The sequence below is a fragment of the Fundulus heteroclitus genome, chromosome 11, assembly GCF_011125445.2.
Source record: "Fundulus heteroclitus isolate FHET01 chromosome 11, MU-UCD_Fhet_4.1, whole genome shotgun sequence".
NCBI classification, from domain to species: Eukaryota; Metazoa; Chordata; class Actinopteri; order Cyprinodontiformes; family Fundulidae; genus Fundulus; species Fundulus heteroclitus.
In genome coordinates this window covers 35930453-35951348 of record NC_046371.1, presented here as the reverse complement: position 1 = coordinate 35951348, position 20896 = coordinate 35930453, and the positions used below count along the sequence as shown (strand labels likewise).

Below are 20896 nucleotides of genomic sequence, written 5' to 3'. Positions count from 1 at the left end.
TGGAATTAATAAGAAATATTCTCTCGAATATCTTTATGCACTCAAATGTAAAACCACTAAAAGCATTTTAGAACATGTGATGATACCCCAGTTCCTCAGTAAAGAACATTACATGAAGTGCACCTAGTGATCATTCAGGCCAAGTCTCAGTTATTATTATAATCGTCTGAGCTTCATTGCAAACAAAGACGGCCCGTTGTCTATTGTCCTGCTGTTACGGGAGCTTTGATTCCGCCTAAGGCCAACGTTGGACAGGGATGGCTCACTGCTTCTATTGGATTATAGGAGGGATTTAAAACTAGGATTAGGCCTCTGGATTGGAGACAGCGTGGGGGCCTCGTGACTTTTTGCATCACAGGGGTTTGTTACGCCGCTTGTTTTTGTGTGTGTGAGTGAGTTTGTTCAGAGGCAGCAGAGCGTAGCTTGGTTGCTTTTGGTTACATGGTCTCCAGGACTGACTGTCCAACATGGACCTCTTCTGCTTCACGCTGGTAAGGCTCGGCATCTGAAATGTTTTAAATTAGTTTGTTAGAAGAACCTGGCTCCTGTGACCTTAAAAAGAGCGGTTCAGTTAAGGAATACAAGCGTGATGCTAATGGTGTTGTTGGAAGGGAAATTCAATAATTTTGTGAGATGCATTATTTTTTAACTGTACTTGCATTTCCTGTACAGCTGTTAGTTTTGTGAAAATGTATTTATTTCTAAGAATTATACATTTGACAGGTTACTGAATATTCCACAATTCAACTAAATCATTTTCTATACTTCACATTATAAAAAGGAAGTCTAAATATAGAATTCATTGAAAGATTTCATAGAATGATGATACATTGTTAGGGTTAAAAACCCAAATTCAACGTTAAAAAAAACTTTAAATAAAAACTCAGAAGGTGTTTTACTGGACTAAGAGAAGTGACGGATTCAGCACTATACAGCTGATCCCCATTAGTTACTGATTAGAAATGACATGTTGGGATTTCTGTTACAGGGCATGACAGCAATAAATATGTTTATTTTTCTGTTGAAGACAGGAAATTAACATGTGTTCGAAATTTTATTATGACCGCCTTTCAGAAAAGAACTGAGTTTTCAAATTCACACCTAATTTGAGGAATTGACATGCTGCACCATGCTCCTGCCTATGGACCTGCAGATTTTGAATGCTGGTGGGTCTCAGATCCCTTCTTTGGGCACCTTTGGATACAACACTACAGGCCTTGATGGAATAGTTTGGAACTTTTGAAGCTAGGTTCTGTGTTTATCTATTATTGAAAGAGTTCATATTGCTGTAATTTTTGTTACTGTTTATGAAATGTCTAGAATTTTGCAAGAGACCGATATTAATTATGGCACTGCTGAATCAGTCAGAAAATTCCTGTGTTTCTAGCAAAGCTACTCTGGTTGAAACTGACATCTCATCATCTAATCAGATGATAGATGATGGTAACATTTTGGACCATAGTTCTGGCTGCCGAACAAAGATGCCATGTTCATGTGCTGTTCTAGGTAACATACCTGATAGGAACTTATTGTGGTGGACGTATGGTCAATAGATCAGGCAGATTAATTATGTTGGTAGTGTACCTAAAATGCTGAATGAACAACCTTTGGCCCAGGATGGCCTGGTACAAAGTACACTTCTAAACCACTTTATACTTGAACAGGATGTTTGTAATGGACCAATGGGTACCACAGAGGTCAAATAACAAAACAGCATTCAGATTCAGATCAGTCACCCAGTCCAGTGACACCTTTGTTACTGACACCGACACTGAAGTCCCCTTTGAGCACAACTAAATCCTCCCATTGCACCCCTTAGAGAACCCCTCCCAGAGACTACAAGAGGGCTGAGTAATCTGAACTCAGGCATTAACAAAAGCAGCAGTCAGAACCTTCCCTCTTGTAACTTGTAGGTACAAAGAGACGACCCTCACACTGCCCATCACCTTGAGGTAGGAGAGAGTCCAGGCCTGCTCCAGCAGTTTGGTTCCAGAGCCCAGGCAGTAGCTGAAGGTGTGCCCAACTAGGTGTGCCCAACTAAATGTAATTGGCTTCAACTTCACTCATAGCTCCAGATCATTTCCCTGCAGTGAAGGGACAAACCCTGATCCAAAAGCTAGATTGTGATGCTGGAGCTTGCCATGCCTAGGACCAAGCCCTAGCTGGACACCGAGCTAAGGCAGGAGGGGGTGGAGCCACATGGTGGTGGCCTGCTTTGGAGCTATTGGGTTTGTGTCTAGCTGGGCGAAAGGAGGCCCAGGAGGCCCAATTAACCCCCCCCACCCCCCCCCCCCCCCCCCCCCCCCCCCACTAACAACAACCACACCCCACCCCTCTCAACACTCCTTCATCGAGACTGCTAAATCGCTCTTTGTCCAACCCTCTCACCTGAGACCAATCTGCAGTGGGAGACCTTATTATGGACATAAACTCTGATTGCTTTGTTTCCTTAGGAGGGATCCACTGAAAGCATCTATGAACCAGTGAACAGCCATGCACTCAAGGAAGTCCTACCCAAGTATCAATGCACTTCTGGGCGTCTGAGATGTAAGGCTGAGTGGGGCGGCTCTGATCCATCCATCAACTCTGTAAGTACTCCTCCATTCTGTGTTACTTACACGATAAGCAGACATTGATGTTGAACCTGAACTCTAAGCAATGAATCTAGTTTGACACAGCACAGCCAAACTCTGGCTTCTGTGTGTGTAGACTGTGGGGGGTGCAACATAAAACACCCCCCTTTCCCTCCTCTACAGAGGGAAAGGTTTTGGAACAACACCATCTGATATTAAATCTAGTTATATACTTTATGAACAATGTGACTGCTCTGGGCAGTCAGTTGGAACTTTATTTCTCATGACTTATTTTTGGCCATATTTATGTTTTTTCCCCCAAAGGATAAAGATCAGACTATGACCAGACCAAAAGGAGAATACAGAAGGTACCAAACAAATTTGGTTCATTTCACTTTTCAATCATGAAATAATGTCTTTCTTAACTGCTATTTGTTACTTCAGGTCATGTAAGGGACCAGTAACCTTGGAGGATAAAACCTTGGGTGAGTACAAATAATGTACGCCTGTACTCTGTACACCGCTATGCTGGTAGCAGCCAAGTTATGGTTGTTTTGCTAACCCTGTGTCAAACGATTGGAATCAGGCAACTTTCAGTTAAGTTCAGCTCTGAAATATGATCAGTAACTCAAATACTGAAAAAGCTGTTTTTCTTTAATTAATAAATTAAATGCAAAATTAAAATACGCAAAATTAAAATAAAGGTTAGGGACATCTTTTAGTCCAATGAAACTGCAGCACATTTTTTTGTTTTATGTAAAATGGTCCTTGGAAAAACATTGGAATTGGTCAAAATCAGCATTGGAAGCTCAGAACTCAAAGCAAAGAGGAAATCATATCAACCAAGAAAAGCCCGATCTGCGCATCTGTAAATTTATGCCGGATCCGGTCTCCAGCACTCAGAGGGCTAGAGGCGGGATGCACCCTGGACAGGTGATCATTTTATCATGCTGGATAAATACATTTATATGCACACACTGACTAGGACAATTATCCAAACATGCATATGTATAGATTGTTAGAGGAAAAGAGAGTTCCCAGAGAGAACCCACACTTGCCCAAGAAGAATCAAATTAGAAAAATAAAAAATAACAAACCTTGTGATGTCAGTAATACTTTTATGGACAAACAGTCCATAAAAGTACAATGTTAAATGTTGCCTCTATTTACCTTTTTAATTGTATGGTAGAAATCTGATTATGTCATCTAGTTGTTTTTTTCTGTAATGTCTAACTTCTTGCTTTCAAATGGCACAGTCCTTATAGGATAACTTGTTTTCTGCAATGTTAATCTCAATCATTTGTTTATCTTTCCTGAATAGATGCTAAGACAATGTCCCGTTGAGATTAGGGGCTGTGTATCTGGAGCTTTTGACATGGACTTACCTAAAGCACTTGTAGTAAAGGGATTTGAGCTTTTCAGTTATTATTCATTGCATTTAAAAAGCTTGTTTTATAGATGCCTGTGTTTAGGTCATAATTTAAACTAAAAGGCTTTCTCTGATTTATGAAGCTTGCAGCGAGAGCGACGTGTTAACAAGGGACGTCCAAATGAAGGAGCCGGTGTCAGAAAAACCAAGGACGGATCTACCAGCTCAGGTAAAAACACATTACAAAGCACATTGCAGCACAGTCACACTTTAACTGAATAATATTTGGTTAGAAGTGATGTGTAAGTTACTTTCTCTGAACAATAGTGCTTCCTTGTTATCAGCATGACCAAGAGACAACTGTCTGCTCAAATGACACCACCGCAAAGCTGCTCAGATGCCACACTGTTGTGTAATCCTGGACCCACATGGCTGGGAGAGTGCATCATGCGTGTAGACGCCTGGCACACCTGCGCGCACGTGCACTTTTTTTACTGACGTGAGACAATTTAAATGTTTTTAGAGTAAAAAAGTTTTTTGTTTTATTTACAAGAAAGAAAAGTGTGGGCTGGGATTATGGTGTTAGAATGAAGGTAAGAGGGAAAAGGCACACAAATCCGATCCTCTCGTATCATCTTTAGAAACTCCGGTTATATGTGCCCGTGCTCTGTGGGATTACTGGATATTCCACTGACCGTAGGATTTGATCCCAGCAGCTGAGGATCAAGTGACGGCACAACAATGCGACGTCTTTGACTTTCACGTTTAGGAAAACATAAGGATATCCTCCTGCATTAAAGGAAACCTTGCTTGATACCTTCTCAGTATTTCTTTTTCCTAAAAGCAATCTGAGGGATCATATCCTGCTCTACCCCTTTTAGCTTTAAATTGTCCCGCCATAATGGTGCCACACTCCATAGCAAAGGATTTCACTTGACAATAACATTTTAGAAAGTTAAACAATGTTTGCTGAATCCTAACAGACAGAAATGACATGCTGGTTTTCATATCAGAACCCCCCCCCCCCCCCCCGGTCTTTTTATAAGAGAGAAAGCAGAACAATTATTAAACTCTTCAGTTCTTTTTATTCTTCATAGATTTTCCAACTGAGCTGTATTCAAGTTCAAATGATAATGTCTGAATAAGAATCAAAACACTGAACATGTTGAACTGAGCATCCTCGGCCCCCTGCCATAATTTGTGAAGTCTGACAGTTTCAGGTTGCGTTGCCCATCCAGTTCATTGTGCATTCACACATGATGAGACAGAAATGTATTTCCCATCTAAAGTATGTTGGAGGTACTGATGAGCAGTAAATGTAAGTTGGTGCAAGAGCAAGTAATCATGGATGGAAGGCCGAACATGTCGTATCTCTCCATCGTTCCCCCTCATCCTTTCTTAGGTAACTATTTCATCCCCTCCTTCACCTCCCCTCTTTGAATGGCCTGCTTCTTATCCCAAATAACCTCCTTATTTACAATGAATTCTTCACTATGTTTCAACTTTATTCCCCTCATCTTGGTGCTGGTGTAAAACTGGTTCTGGCCTCTGTTATGGCCCCTGCACTGAAGACATGATACTAAATCAATTTATATTGATGATATGCACACAAACCTTAATTGATTGGTCCCATGGACCAATTTTTTTTTTTTACTTTTACAGTTCTACTTTAACAGTGATTGAACAATTAAAGCTTTGTACTCTTAGCTCCAGCGGTTGTAAGATAGAATCCCAGTTTTTTTATCTGCTGGACTAGAGGTCTGCAACCTGCAGTCCCAGAGCTACAAGTGGTTCTTTAACTCTGTTAATATATTAAACAATGAAATGTTGCCTTTTTTTGATTGTTACGTTCTTTTGTTCTGTGTCCCCATGGAAAAAACACTGACCCCACCCTGGTCCCATTGCCCTCTTTACAACCTCTTTCATCCAACAAATCCTCCCTATCAATCTTCACTCCTTTTTTACACTCATCCCCCCGCATCCGTTTTGATGACACAGCATCCTTTAGTGATAGCAATTTTATTGAGCATTTTACAATAGACATCTTTTTCTTAACAAAGCGGAGCTCAATAGTTTTGTTTGATTAGAAAAGAAAAGAAAAACGAACAAACTAGAGAGATATAAATGATCCAGAGGTGGAGATGACATGATGTAGTGGAAAAATATATTAGTTCCTCATACAGACACAGACTGTAGAAATCCTATAAAGGGTTTCCGAATGCTCTGAAACAGATTGTCCTTCAGTAACTATCTGATTTTTTCCAGATGTAATGCATTGGTGAGCGCATGTAGCCACATTTTAGCAGCAGGTACTGCTGGTCCTTTCCATGACTTCATGAGTATCTATTTTTTTTTTTTTTTGCAGTGGTGAAAGAGTAGCAAATACATTTCTTCACTTCCGAAGTAAATTTTCTGAATATCTGAGATGTGCTCAGAATGACTAATAAAGGTTCTAGTGACAGTCCACTGTTAAAAAGCATTGGCAATATATCAAACATCAGACTAATAGATGGCAAGTTTAGGTAAAAAGTAAAAAAGGCTAAAAAAAAAAAGTGTTGCGTTAGTACCGACATTTCTCATCAGCTGGTGAAGCAGTTGACAAAATATGATGAATCTTTAGAATAATGAAGTCTATGCATAATTTTTTAATTGTTATAGTGTCTGCCGTTATTGGAACAGGAGGGTAATTATTGAACAGATTCTTCCAATTTGTCATTAATAGTTTTAATACCCATGTCTTTCTCCTGGCTCTTTTTATTAGAAGAGGGAGAGGTAATCGTTGGTGCTTTGTTGTATGTATTATAATGAATTTGTCTTTATGTGAGGGTAAGCTTAACCATTCATCAATTATAGGTTGCAACTCTATTCTAAAACCTGGTATATATTTTCATACATAATCCCTTACCAGTAAATATCTAAAAAAAAAAAAGTGTTGCTATGCAGTTTAAAAATTGTTTGTAGTTGTAAAAAGGTAGCAAATTTTATCCTTTTTTTTTAAAGCAAATTTTATCTCAATATACAGGTCACGAATGCAACATTGTCCTACTCTGCTCCAATCCCAAAAAGTCAAATCTAGATTAAAAAGGGCCAAATGACAGATTTTTTGCAATTAGCAACAGAAGGCATATTGAATTGACACGTTATCTTTCGATTTCTTTTCCTCCTTCCTCATTTTGACCTTCTCTTTATAACTTCCATCCTTTTCATCCGTCAGTCTCTTTCCAACCCATTTACCATCTCATTCCTGTTAGAACCCTTCTCCATCCCACTCATTGTTCTCATCAGTCTTTCCAATAATATTCATTCCACTCATTGTCTTTATCTCTCTTTAGAACCATTTTTAATCTTCTGATTATCTTTATTCTTCTTTCATTTTTTTGTCCATCCCTTGCCTTGCCCTCGTCACTCTTTTCAACCCCATTTCATTCCGCTCCTTTTGCTCATCCCACCTTATAACCCTGTTTCATGCTGATGTAGATTCTCAGTCATCAGGACACGGCAAATTCACAAAAGGTTAAAAACACAAAACAACCTGACTTCAGTTCCGTTGTAGAAGATGCTTCGCTCTTCATCCAAAGGGAAAAGCAAGAGCGGGTTACATCCTGGGTTACATTCAGTTCTCTTCTCATTCATTGCTCTCGTCCCTCTTCACAAACTTTTTTCATCCAAGTCATCCTCCCAATTTCTCTTCTCAAGCCTTTTTCATCACACTCATTGTCATAATCCCTCTTTACAATCCCCTTTCTTCTCGTTCAGGCTTACTGCTCACTCTTAAACATGCATGTGCAAATTCTCAGTTATTTGGGTCATCACAACAGCAAACAGGCTGGATGGGTGTTGAAACGTTTTCAGAAAGAACGGAGATAAAAGTCTGGTTGCCTCCGATTTAAGCCTGTTTACTCTTACTCTTATGTAAAACACATTACAACTAGGATCAAGTTAGGATGACTTGGAATCTTCCTTATACTGATTGGAGTGATGACATTTTTTGTGAGGTGTGTTGAGCTCATATTTTGAAGTGACACTATATAAAGAGAATTAAACCTATCTCCATCACTTTGTCCTATTTTTATGAGGTTTTGTTGGGTGGGTGAGTTGTAGACTCATCTAAGCTGAATGAATGTGTTATTTTTGTATGTAGCACGGTGAAACTGTAACCGACTCTGAGGGCAGCATCCACATCACGGGCAGATTGAAAAAGTTTCAAAAGCTGGTACAGATAAAGAATCGACATCAGGATGATGGTGACAGAGACATGTGCACACCTAAGAAACATGGTGAGTGGCTATAGATTTCTCTGTCAAATCAGCAATCTGTACTCAAGTAGTGAATAAAACAAGCAGCTTATGCTCATGTCTAGATTGCTTGGCAGAAGGGGTGAGACACAACAGCAAAGTGCTAACGTGCATTAGCCTCTTGAGAAGGACAGAGAAGAGCTCCTCTAAAGCTGCTGCAGCTGAACACCCACCTCAGCTACAGCAGAAAACCAGCCGTTTCCATGAGGATCCAACAGAAGGAGGGGTCTGGAGCCCAAAGATGGGACATCACAGGTGGAAGCCCTTTGAGTGTCCAGACGCCTGGCCTTCATTCCAACACACTTGCCACCAAACCTCACATGAACGGTGCGCCCACAATGGCATCAGCTCCCCCCTGCCCTGGAGCTCACAATGGGATCGTTTTGAGAGTCTGATTCTGGAGCTGGACCGGAAACAGTCGGATCTGTCTCTGTCACAGATGATCCGCTCCCTCACAGATCTGCAGCTCTCACAAAACACAGTAAGATACAGAAACACAACAGCGTGCTAAAGAGGTACAGAGGTTCACAACGTTATATCATATCGATACTTTTGAATCTGAAATCACAGATATTTTCCAATATTTTAGGAAGTTAAATCAGAATTGTTAATACACACATACATACATACATACATACATACATATATATATATATATATATATATACACATATATATATATATATATATATATATATATATATATATATATATATATATATATATATATAAAAACGTATATGTTAGGTGTAATCAGTGATGTATAACTCTTTAAGACAACAAGAAAAAGAGAATCTTTATAAAGAATGTTTTTTGTTTTGTTTTACCAATCAGAGCTAATTACAAAGCAGCAGTGGCAATTCAAATCATCAAAGCACCTAGTCTTGTCTATAACATTAGAGCTAGTAGTTTGGGGGATCATTGACTGTTCCTTGTTGTTCAGTCTTTAGATCATCCAGAGTCCTCGGTCTTCCACAGGTTTTCCATAGAATTAGCTCTGGTGGTTTTTGTTCTGCTGAAAAATCTAGTGGCAACCCATTTTTCTGGCTGTAGAAATCTCATCAACCTTTGGTTAAGTTTTGCATTGTTTAACTCTGCATGTTCACGTTTGAGATGGGGGGACATAAAACATTTTTTTTACTGACACATAGATTGTATCTCTGTGTTGCTATGGAGACTCATTGACTCCAGGATGTCACTGTTTGTAGCAGGTCTCCAACAGTGAGCTCTGGAGATTTTTGTGCCTTCCTTAGAATCCTGCTCCTGGTAACTGCAGCACTCGGACCAGGACTCAGCCGCTACGACGTGCAGCCTGGTTGTTTTAAGTCGAGATGGTTTTGACAATAGTTATGCAGCATTATACTCCTTATGTCAGAAAACAGCATATGTAACCATCTGGTTTGAAAGGACATGAAAAATAAAAACTCATCAGATTGAGGATCAGAACAGTTATTCCGTCCCCTCCTCCCCACAGACACAGTCACAACGTCTGCAACATCCATCCATAGTTGGAAGGCTAACAGGGTTTGACCCAATTCTGAAATAAAGTCACAGACAGGGAATGAACACGGGCTGTTTATGTCGTAGGATCATACTGAGAATACAAAAATGACCATCTGTCACCATTATACACATATTTTAATCCCTCTATTGCCCAAACAGTTGGTCCCACTTGGAAGATTTGTTGCCATCAGACAACACGGGGCTCAAATGAATCCAGGATAATGGCTACACAATCTGTTCGGCTCCAGAATCCAAAACTCCTCGATCTGACTTGATATGCGAGCAGGAGTTCAGTTTCCTAAAATGTAAATCTGTATTTAGCAACTGTGGTGGTTTCCCTCTGTTTAAATTGTGCTTTGTTAGTCACAGGAAAAGCAGGGGACAGTTGAGCCGAAGCTGCAGGGGGCGGAGATGGAGACCTCATCAGAAAGTGACTCAAAGCACATCAACACCTCACCAGAGAAAACCGCGGCAGCTCACATTGTAAGCTATGCATCAAACAAAGGTCTAATTTTCGCTTCAGCGCACACGTCAAACATCTGGAACCACACAGAACAGCTGGCAGCATGAGACACCTGTAATGGCAGACTGCAGCTATCAACCAACTGTTTTCCAGTTTCACCAGGCAGGATTTGCTCAGAAATAGACCAGGACATCTGACACTTCTTTACGTTTATGGGTTAATTGACAGCAATAGATGTAATTATACATTTATTCAATGTAAATAAAACTGGAGCCTACAGCTGTCATGTCTGACTAAATGGGCAGCAGAGAAGTGCCAAACTCCGCACATCAGCTGCCTTTTTATTGAATCAGTGATGAAATTTGAATGCATTATTAGCATGTGGGATTTAAGTGTCATATAAAATGTTTACACCCGTTGGTTAACATAGACAAGCAGATTAATGTGATCAACACCATCTGTTTTCTGTCAAACAGACATACTTTAAGGATTTGCTGTAAATTAAATGTAGATTTGTAAATACAGAATATTTAACTGTATTTCAAAAACCCTTTAGGGTACCCCTAAATTTAGTTATTTGATGTAAAATAGGAGTGACCGTCTCTAACACCATATGACATTAGATTACTGTAATCAATCAATGCAACTAACAAACAAACCTCTCTGCTGTCACTGACTCAGTCTGTCAGTATATTGGTCAGGTGGACCAATGATCTTTGTTTGGATCCAGCCATCCATCTCTGTTCTATACCTGCTTATCCGTACAGGATCGTGGGTGAGGGAGGGCTGGTGCCTTTCTTCAGCGGCCATTGGGTGAGAGGCAGGGTACACCTTGGACAGGTTGCCAGTCTATCACAGGGCAACACAGAGAAACACAGGATAAACAACCATGTACACACACAGCTAAGGGTCATTTAGAGAGACTAATTGTCTCTCAATCATGTTTTTGGACTGTGGGAGGAGACCAGAGTACCCAAAGCGAACTCATGCATGCACAGGGAGAAAATGCAAACTGACCCCAGGGCAGGATTTCAATGCAGGACCTTCTTTGCACCCCACATTTGTTTCTAGTAATATCATTATATTAAATTGAGCAATATTGAGAGCCTGTAATGTGAACACTATAATTTTGGTAATTTTGGCAATGAGTGAAAACTGCTGACCTATCAGTGGTGGACCTCCACTTACACACACTACCCGCTGGAAGAAGCTCCAGCTCTTCTGTGACACTCTAGTATCAAGAAGCTTTATTGTCATTATGTGTTACCATAATTACATTTTTGATCAGGCAGACACCGGCTCATAATGGACATAGTTACACATCATACAGACACAATAAGACTTGAGCTTCCATTTTTTCTTTTTTAAGAAGTTGATTGCACTGCACAACAGCATCACTCATTGGGGGGGGGGGGGGAAGGGGGGGGCGGGGGGCTGAAGCTGACGAACAATCCTCAGCTGCTAATGGACTCATTTTCAAGTGTAAAGTCAGATAGCAGAGCAGTTGTGGGTGAAGAGAGCAGGGCTGAGGACACAGTGTTGAGGGTCAGTGGGCAGACGTCCATGAATAGCATCCAAACACGGGTGTGTGAAGTGCCAGGGAGACAGCATACTCTCTCTGTAGGCAAACTGCAGGCTGTCCAGGCCAGCAGGGATGCTATCAGCAGTTAAGTGGGACATATCATGTAAGAGTTTTTTTAGCCCTTAAATACATTTTGTTGTGTACTCAGTCTCCAGGAATGCTTGTTTAAAAGTTAAAATTTATTCTGTCCAGGAGCTGCATAGATATATTTACTATCTTAATATCTTTATAATCAGTATGGCTCATATTTTTCGAGCCATTCGGTTTTCTCCTTTCTCTGCTACATTTTTTTAAACAGTCACACAACAGTAATTTCTGCATAACTGCTAAACAAGGCCAGGGACTTCTGGCTAACCAATTTTATGAATCCACCATAAAAAAAAATTCAGCTGTGAATTTGTAGTCCACATTGACGGAAAATGTTTGGTTGCTGGGTGTATTAACCCACACAATTTATTACACTGTCCCACAGCATACTGCAAAAATGGCAGAAGGGAGTGGAACAGTCTGTGACCTGGAGGGGGCGGGGCATGAAGTGCCTCATTTGCATTTAAAGGGGCCGCACCAAAACTTGTTGCTCCCAGACGTACCTCAGAATAGAGGTAAAACAGGGGCTGTGGAGCAACAATAACGAAGAATTCAGGCTAAAAAATTGCGGTTTCACTTTGTATAGACCATAACTGAATGACTTCACTGTGAAAGGAAAGACATTAAACATTCCCTTTAAAGTCAATCTTATGTTTAATGTAAACATTATATCTATGTAAACCAAGATGTAGCAAAAAAGTGTTTATTCTTTAATTTTGGTGGCTTTGTTAGTGTTGCTGAAGGTTAATTTCATATCAGACTGATCGTACTATATGAATGTTTTACTTTGCTTTGTTCTCCAACGCTTGCCATTCTTCTTTCAATCATTAGTCGTGATTTATTAAGTTGAAAAGTATATACGTCTTTGTGAATAAACTGTGAAGGGTTATTAATTGCATAAAAATGCACTCCATCTGGCAATGTTACACTTCACACACTGCTTTGAGCTGGAAGACAGCCACATTTTGTCAACTATATATAATAAATTACACATAATATTTGTTTACTCACACCCTTCATTAAGTAAGTTATTTAAATGATTACTTTAACACATTGACATTGTTTATATTGCCAGCTCAAATGCCCCTCTACAGAAGCCCACTAAATAATTAATATTCTTTATTTTACTTGTCCCAAAACCTAGATGTCAGATAGAACTTCCAACTGCAAATAATAGATTAGGTAAGGAACAAGTCCCAATGGTTGATTTTTCTGCTTACCAATCAATAATTTTTTTTTTTAACAAAACCTCTTGCTCATTTGCTGTTAGTAACAATCCTGTTAATATAGAACATCTGCCTTACATTTTTATGGAAAAGCTATAAAAATATGTGAGCTTAGGTAAATAACTCTCTAGGACTGTCCATCTTCACATGTGATATTGTAGCATATACAATGTAACGCCTGGCTGCAACAGATCATCTTGGATTGCTTTGGACATTAGAGATGCTACATTTAAGGCACATATGGGCAATTGTTACACAATTTTCTCCAGCGTAAAACTAATGATGCAGCACATGCTTCAAAAAGGCCCAAAAGTTACTTTATTTATGTTTTTGCGCTATCCTATTCAGACACTTTGCTCTGATGATGATCCATTTGCCTCAGCATGGAGAGTGCTTGAAGTGACTCCAACTGTAGATCTCCACCTATTTGCAAAACAATAAGGGCAATAAACATTAAAGACTTAGCACTTATTGACTGTGTTGGCTAACCCCCCCCCCCCCCCCCACTATGAAAAATGGGGCTCATAATAGGTGACATGTGATACTACATAAGTATGCTTCATTTCTCCTCATTTACAGCCATGTTGAACGTGTTTTTCGATATGTCAAAATACATGGTGTAGTGTGGTTGAATCACATGGTTCTAAATCCACCACCAAGCTATTTCACAGAAACGGGAAGGTGAAAGCTGACTGCAGGTAGCCAGGGATTACATTCTGAACAAAGCTCCTTGGTGTTGTCTATAAAAAGCAAGGCAACATTTACAGGATTACGGACATTGCTTGCCAAGTAGTTGTGTGTCTCAGCAAAGAACTGGATATAAACTGCTCAGTCACACGAGAAATTAAACTGCACCTTAGTGCTCTAACTCACCTTATCTACTCGGTTTGTTCTGACTCCAGATGCATGTGGTAGGAGAAACATAGAGGCAACAGAAGTTCAATCACAAACATTACACTGTAGAGCAGAAAAGGGGCAAGTGAAAATGTAACTGTATTTTTCTGTCTGTTGAAAACATTATGTGCAGAATGACGAAGCCACAAGGAGGGAGGGTGGCCCCAGACGAACATGTACTAAAAGACGCAGACAGTCCAGAAACTCGCTGGAAAGCCTCTACAGCCTTAAGAGTGGGCGGAGCTCCTCCAGTAAGCTACTTCATGCTCAAGTTTACTCTTCACAATACAACCCAGTAACTCATGCGATCCTTGTTTAAAGACCCTGGGCTTGAGAAAACAGACTGAATTTATACTGCAGCACATTTCTAGTCATAAACAGCACAGAAAGTATCTTTTCACCACAAGCCCCATTCACCCATCCACACTGATACACCATATTGGTGGGCAACTTGGGTTTCAGGGTCATGTAAACAGACACTTGGACATGTGGCAAAGAGAAGCTGGAATAAAAATCCCAACCTTCCAGCTGACATTAGACAACAGCCCCTCCCCATGGGTCACATCCTGCCCTTACTTACATTACACAAACTTTATTATCTATATCTCAGACCAGTATATGTGTATTTTATCATAGACGTATGAATACCCACTTCAGAACCAAACTCAATAACTTGGCAACTTTTCTGTGTGTTCTGTGCTTCAGGTGGAGTCACCAGTGGGTCAAACTGCTCCAGCAACAGAGAGAGTCTGAGGTTGGAGGACGACCTGATGCTCACACGGGAGTTCTGCTGCCGAGCCAGGGTCCATACAGAGTTTGTGCCGAGTCCGTATGACACAGAATCACTCACACTCAAGGTATAGAAGTTCTAGAGGAAATGTCACCACTAATTGAAAAATGAATTTACAACAGTGACATCATTGTTAAATTTGGGTTGTTGTTTCCATTATATTTACAGAAAAGACACATACACATCCTTGTTTTAAATACTTATTAAAGACCGTGCCTTGACTTCCATTTACCTCCATTCTTTTATAACCCTTTCTATGACCCGAAACACTGACTCTAACCCTACACCTAACCTTTATGAGTATAAACCAATCCCTAACCTAAACCTAAACCTAATTGACACCTTAGTCCTAAACCTAACCCCTTGTCCAGAAAAAAGTGAGGACCAAAAACAGGTCCTAACTTTATATCAAAGTACTCACTTTACTAGTAAAATGTGCAAGAAATGTTCTTACTGGACTGCAAGAACAAGAACACAAACACACATTCAATTCAATTCAATTTCTTTGGAAGGGGGGGCACACAGCCCTCCATGTACTCGCCAGAGGTAGTCTGACTGCCATTAGGTACAGAGATGAGATCCTCAGACCCACTTGTGAGACCATATGTTGGTGCGGTTGGCCCTGGGTTCCTCCTAATGCAAGACAATGCAAGACCTCATGTGGATGGAGTGTGTCAGCAGTTCCTGCAAGACAAAGGCATTGATGCTATGGACCGGCCCGCTCGTTCCCCAGACCTGAATCCAACTGAGCACATCTGGGACATCATGTCTCGCTCCATCCATCAATGCCACATTGCACTACAGACTGTCCAGGAGATGGTGGATGCATCAGTCCAGGTCTGGGAGGAGATCCCTCAGGAGACCATCCACCACCTCACTGGGAGCATGCCCAGGCATTTTAGGGAGGTCATACAGGCATGTGGAGGCCACACACACTACTGAGCCTCATTTTGACTTGTTTTAAGGACATTAGATCAAAGTTCGATCAGCCTGTGTAGTGTGTTTTTTCACTTTAATTTGATTTTGCAATTAGCACATTCAACTATGTGAAGAACAAAGTATTTAATAAGAATATTTCATTCATTCAGATCTAGGATGTGTTATTTTAGTGTTCACCTTATTATTCGTCTGACTATTTAAAGTGCTATACAACTACAATAAAGTGTTCACTGTATTTCTATATCTATCTATCTATCTATCTATCTATCTATCTATCTATATATATATATATATATATATATATATATATATATATATATATATATATATATATATATATATATATATATATATATATATATATATATGTGAATACTACAGATACAGAAAATTGAACCTTAACTCTTCTGCCAGCACCTGCAACTATTGATAAGGAGGACAGGAGATGTCCTCATCGATGTGATTAGCCTTCCTCTGGGTCGATGAAGGTTAGAATACTGTCTGTAAACAATGCTTAACGTACACTTGCAAGCATTCAAGCAGCTGAATTTTCTCCTTTTAAGAACTGAGACCTCCAGCTAACTTCCTATCTCTCTTATCCACTCTTCATGATGGGGACAGATGAGAGAATGTGTCAATAAAGTCAGGATGATGTTTGTCAGTCTTCCAAAAGTAGGGAATTACAAAAATAGAACATTCACTTTTCTGCCCATATCTTCAGTTAGCAAGACCTCAAATATTCAAAACATTTCTCTTACCATGCAACAAGAGGTTGGTAAAGGAGGAAAAAAAATTAACTGCAACAGATTTTACAGTGTGAGATTATAAAACTATGTACTTTATTGAAGCTCCTTTTGCTTTTGTTAGAGCATGAATGCTGAAAAACTTTTGGAATCTGTCAGCATCCTATAACTTGACTTCTCAGAAAAACTTCTCAGCATCAGCGTTTAGGACATCTCCTTCCTGCAGCCATGTTCAGGAGACTCCACAGAGTTTCTGTAGAATGTTGGCCTGTTGGCTTGGTTGGATGTTCAGAACCAAAGTAGTGCTAAAAACTAAAATTCATCTTTAAGTTCAGCTTTCAAACTGATACCTAACCAACTGGCGTTTGAAACTTAAACTTCTCTATCTACTGTTGTCTGCAACAACTGTAGATAGAGAAGAGTAACCACAGAGCATGATGCTGCCACCACCGTGTTTCACTGAGGATATGCTGTTCTGTTCTTTTGTTTCATGCCAAACCTACCTTTAGGGTTTGGGGCCCAGAGGTTCAAGTTTGATTTCATCAAACCAAAAGTACAAGGCTTCAGAAGAGCTTAACATGGCCTAGATGTTTTCTTTTAAAGAAGAAATTAAAACAGAAGTTCAATCGAAGAAACTCCATTGCCTACCTCCATCCAATCAGAGACTCATTCGCCTCCAACGCAAGCCAATCAGCTTTGAACTGCTCCTCCACGAAGCCAATCAGCATCCTGGGTTCATCTTAAAAGAACTTCAAATCCACGTCTCAACCTTCCACCCAACAAGCAAGCAGTGGCTGTGCATGTCTGATTTGGACTCAGATGACCCTGATTCAACCCACCTCCATCCCCTTCTCCACCATCGTAGCCAAGTTCCGTCTGGCTTTCCCATGGTGCTCCTACAACCTCGTCCCTATCAGAGTGTAATTCCTCCGGACTCCTACAGAATTCCCTGTTAAATCTCAATCGGTCCGGCAGAAGACCGCCATGTTGAGCCTGGTTCTGCCAGAGGTTTCTTCCCAAAGGGGAGTTTTTCCTCTCCACAGTCGCTTCATGATTGCTAATCATGGACAGTTCATGCAAACCTGTGTTTATCCAAGTTGGACATCTATCTTTCTGGGTCCCTGAGTGAAGCACTGGTACCAGCTTACGCAGTCTACTGGATCCCACCAGTTCTGCTCAAGCAGATCATCTCGCCAACCAGCGTCTATGGACTGATCAAACTTTGTTTATCTCTACTCCACCACCAGTTTCAGGCCGGGGGGAAAACATCCCTATTCTCATACGCCTGCTTATGCGTATTGAAGTATAATTCAGCGTGAATGTTTCCTGCCGAGATCTGAGCGCCAAAGGCTTAAAATATTGTATCAATAAAATTCTTCTAATTGTCTTTTCTTTTCGTGTGAGTTTTTCAGATTGAAATAACGTCTGAAAATCTTGCTCAAGCAAACAGTGAGGGAAAATGTGGTCTTGTATACAAACATCACATTTTAACTCACTCATCACTGTAACTGCACAGTTAATTATGATGGAGGTTATAGGATTTCATAAACCTTTATAGACGCTTTGATTGACTGAAACTGAGGTGAACTTGTTTGCAGGTGGGAGATGTAATTGATGTCATAGCCAAGCCCCACATGGGAACATGGACAGGCTCTCTGAATGGCCAAATAGGAACCTTTAAGTTTATTTACGTGGATGTGCTGACACACAGTTCTGGCCCAAACCCGCATGAAGTGAGACAGAAATCAACAGTACTGGAGGTGTTAAGGCGCCTCAGTTTAGAGGTACAGTTGTTTCTCTTTTTGACTGATTAAATGTAGCTCGATCGCATTCATCAGAACATGCTGACTCAGCCTCTAAACAGTGCTTTTTGCTTCGTCAGGAGTACTCCTCATCCCTGGAGCTGAGCAGTTACCAAACAGTGGATGACCTGATGAAGCTGAGGGAGAGCGACCTGATTCAGCTGAATGTCACTGATCCAGAACACAGAGAACGTCTACTCGCTGCTGTTAACTCGCTGCAGCAGCTGCACTGTAAGTACCGGACAAGATCCCTCACAAACGCTTATGAATGCAAACATTCAGCAGCAAAAACAACAAAAAGTGTTATTGAGGTTTTAGAAAGAGAATAGACATCCGATCTTAAGTAGAGGTGACTAGGAAGATATCCAGGCTAAAGAGGGTAAAGTTAACAAGATAACCTCAAAAAGCATTTCTGAGAATAGAGCGGGACAAATGAGGGAAGAAGCTGCAGGCAGATAGGCTCTTCCCCCAAGAGCAGCAGTGCACGATTACCTTTATCTAGCCACATCAGTGATTGCACACTCCATCCAACCAAGCCTGCTTCTCTACTTTCCAGCTGATAGTCTATTGGAGAAGGATGCCTGTCCGGTGCCAGAAAAGTCCAACGAAGACACGAAGGGAGACATGAAGAGTCGTCCCAGAGACTCAGGCTGCGTCATGACATCTGACAGCCCAGATCCCTGTGCATTTTCTCTCTGAATATGCTGCATTGTCAGAAAAAACTATGTTGTGAAGGAAGTTATTTGCATTTGCTAATGTTCAAAATGTCCACATCAGGGGCGACGGCGGCACAGGAGTTACGGAGTTCGTCCTGCAATTGGCAGGGTGCCGGTTCGATCCCCCGCTCTGACCGCCTCTGTTGTTGTGTCCGTGCACAAGACACTTCACCCGAATTGCCTGTTAGTGGTGGTCAGAGAGCCGATGTATGGCAGCCTGGCTTCTGTCACGCTGCCCCAGGGCAGCTGTGGCTACTAACATAGCTCACCACCGTCAGGGTGTGAATGGGTGAATGACTGACTGCAGTGTAAAGCGCTTTGGGGTCGTCTAACTATTTAAACTGCTATACAACTACAAGCCACACTGCAAAAAGGGAACTCAAAGTAAGTAAGATTTTTTTTTAATTAGTGTATTCGTCCTTGATTTGAGCAGGCAAGTTTAAATGATCTGCCAAAAGAAGAAGATTTGCGCGCTTAAAACAGTAACAACTCATCGCCATTATCTCATTTCAAGTGCAGCATATCTAATTATCTTATAATAGGGGTAAAAATACTCATCCCATCATCAGATAAACTTAACTACCTGCTCAAATCAAGAACAAATACACTAATTTCAAGAACATTTGACATACTTTTAGTTCCCTTTTTTGAGTGCACTTACATCAGTGCACAATAATTTCTCACAGACAAACTGGCAATTTATTTCTTCAGATGCACACATTGTTTAAAATGTTTTGCTGTCTGTAATAAACATTTGATGAACTAATTTTGTCCTTGCTGATGCCATTCCAAGAGAGCTTCTGTAGAAATTGCATAAGACATCAGGAGAGTGCTTACCTGCACTCTCTGAAAATGGCACGTTTTTTTTGTGTTTATGGTTCACCACCAGCAATATTCATCAGGATATACTTACAGGTTGAAAGGAAAAGGTAACTTGCGCAGGTGGAATAGGCATCGGATTCAAAAACAATAATTCTGTGTCAGCCACAAATATGTTACAGCAGATTGGGTTAATGTCATTCTTTCTTTTAGTTTTACACACTGGTGCTTTTCATTAGAATCGTATTCCGAACAGCAATCAAGTTTGGTGACAGACCGATATGGTCGTCTCTTCATATAGCTGTCTGATAAAAGGTGTTGCATAAACAGCTATGAAATGTTCAGGATTGCTACCTTGTCTTAAGTTTATCATGCCTATATAAGACTTGTCAGACTTAGCCACTGTGGGTCGGACAATGGCTGCTGATAACTTCCTCACATAACCCAGACTCAAAACTATAACTGCAAACCAAATCTCATACATACAAAAGAAAACAGAACCACACAATGATAGAGATCTGACTTCAGTGAATGCTGTAGAATGTTGGCTTTTCTGACATTACGCCCTGCAAGCTTTAAGTGGGGTTAAAAAATGAATTCACTCCATTAAGATTCCTTCCGTCTCTACTCCTTAAATGTTACTGATCAAACAAAATTCAATACCAGACGATGAAAACGAGGGAAAAAAAGTAGTTTTTCGAATGATTATTTAATTTGTAAATAGAAAAAAAGGTAAAAATAAAAATAAATAAAATAGAAAGAATTTGCCCTTAAACCTAGAGCTTTCCCAGAGCTTTCAAAAGCCCAGTATGCTTTTCAATACAAGTTTACACAGGGAATTTCAGAGTAAAAAAATCTCTCAAACCACTCTGCTCTTATTTCTTTCTACTGAGGCCTTCCTCTTCTTCTCATAAGCTTGTACGCGGTTTGCTTCTTGTGATTCTCAGCCATGTCCAAAGAGCTCTGGCTTTTACTGATGATCAACATTCTTTAGAAATGACTTGACGGGGAGGGCTTTGCTGTCCTCTCCATCTCACACACAGTCTGTCTCTCCGTTACGGGTGGTCCCTCATTAAACAAAAAACATACTACATA

The 20896-nt window shown here is 40.4% G+C and overlaps 1 protein-coding gene across 2 annotated transcripts; it reads left to right on the top strand.

Annotated features, from left to right (window-relative positions):
* Positions 1-337: 337 nt before the first annotated feature.
* samsn1b (SAM domain, SH3 domain and nuclear localisation signals 1b) lies at positions 338-19561 on the top strand. Of its 2 annotated transcripts, XM_021319315.2 has the most exons (13): positions 338-491; positions 2454-2588; positions 2898-2941; positions 3018-3058; positions 4086-4171; positions 8084-8219; positions 8303-8718; positions 10104-10223; positions 14126-14243; positions 14698-14849; positions 18063-18248; positions 18347-18497; positions 18823-19561. In XM_021319315.2, exons 1-13 carry the CDS (start codon positions 468-470, stop codon positions 18963-18965), a joined length of 1752 nt encoding a protein of 583 aa, XP_021174990.2. In that variant the 5' UTR covers positions 338-467; the 3' UTR covers positions 18966-19561. The 2 variants fall into 2 exon arrangements, with proteins under 2 accessions (XP_021174990.2, XP_035999350.1); XM_036143457.1 differs by lacking the exons at positions 8084-8219; positions 8303-8718; positions 10104-10223 and having other exon boundaries at positions 339-491.
* The last annotated feature ends 1335 nt before the right edge of the window (positions 19562-20896 follow it).

Coding starts and splice junctions, on each gene's coding strand:
- samsn1b (XM_021319315.2), top strand. CDS start 468: ATGGACCTCTTCTGCTTCACGCTG. Junction 3,059..4,085: donor CTTGGAGGATAAAACCTTGG/GTGAGTACAAAT, acceptor TGATTTATGAAG/CTTGCAGCGAGAGCGACGTG. Junction 8,220..8,302: donor GTGCACACCTAAGAAACATG/GTGAGTGGCTAT, acceptor GCTCATGTCTAG/ATTGCTTGGCAGAAGGGGTG.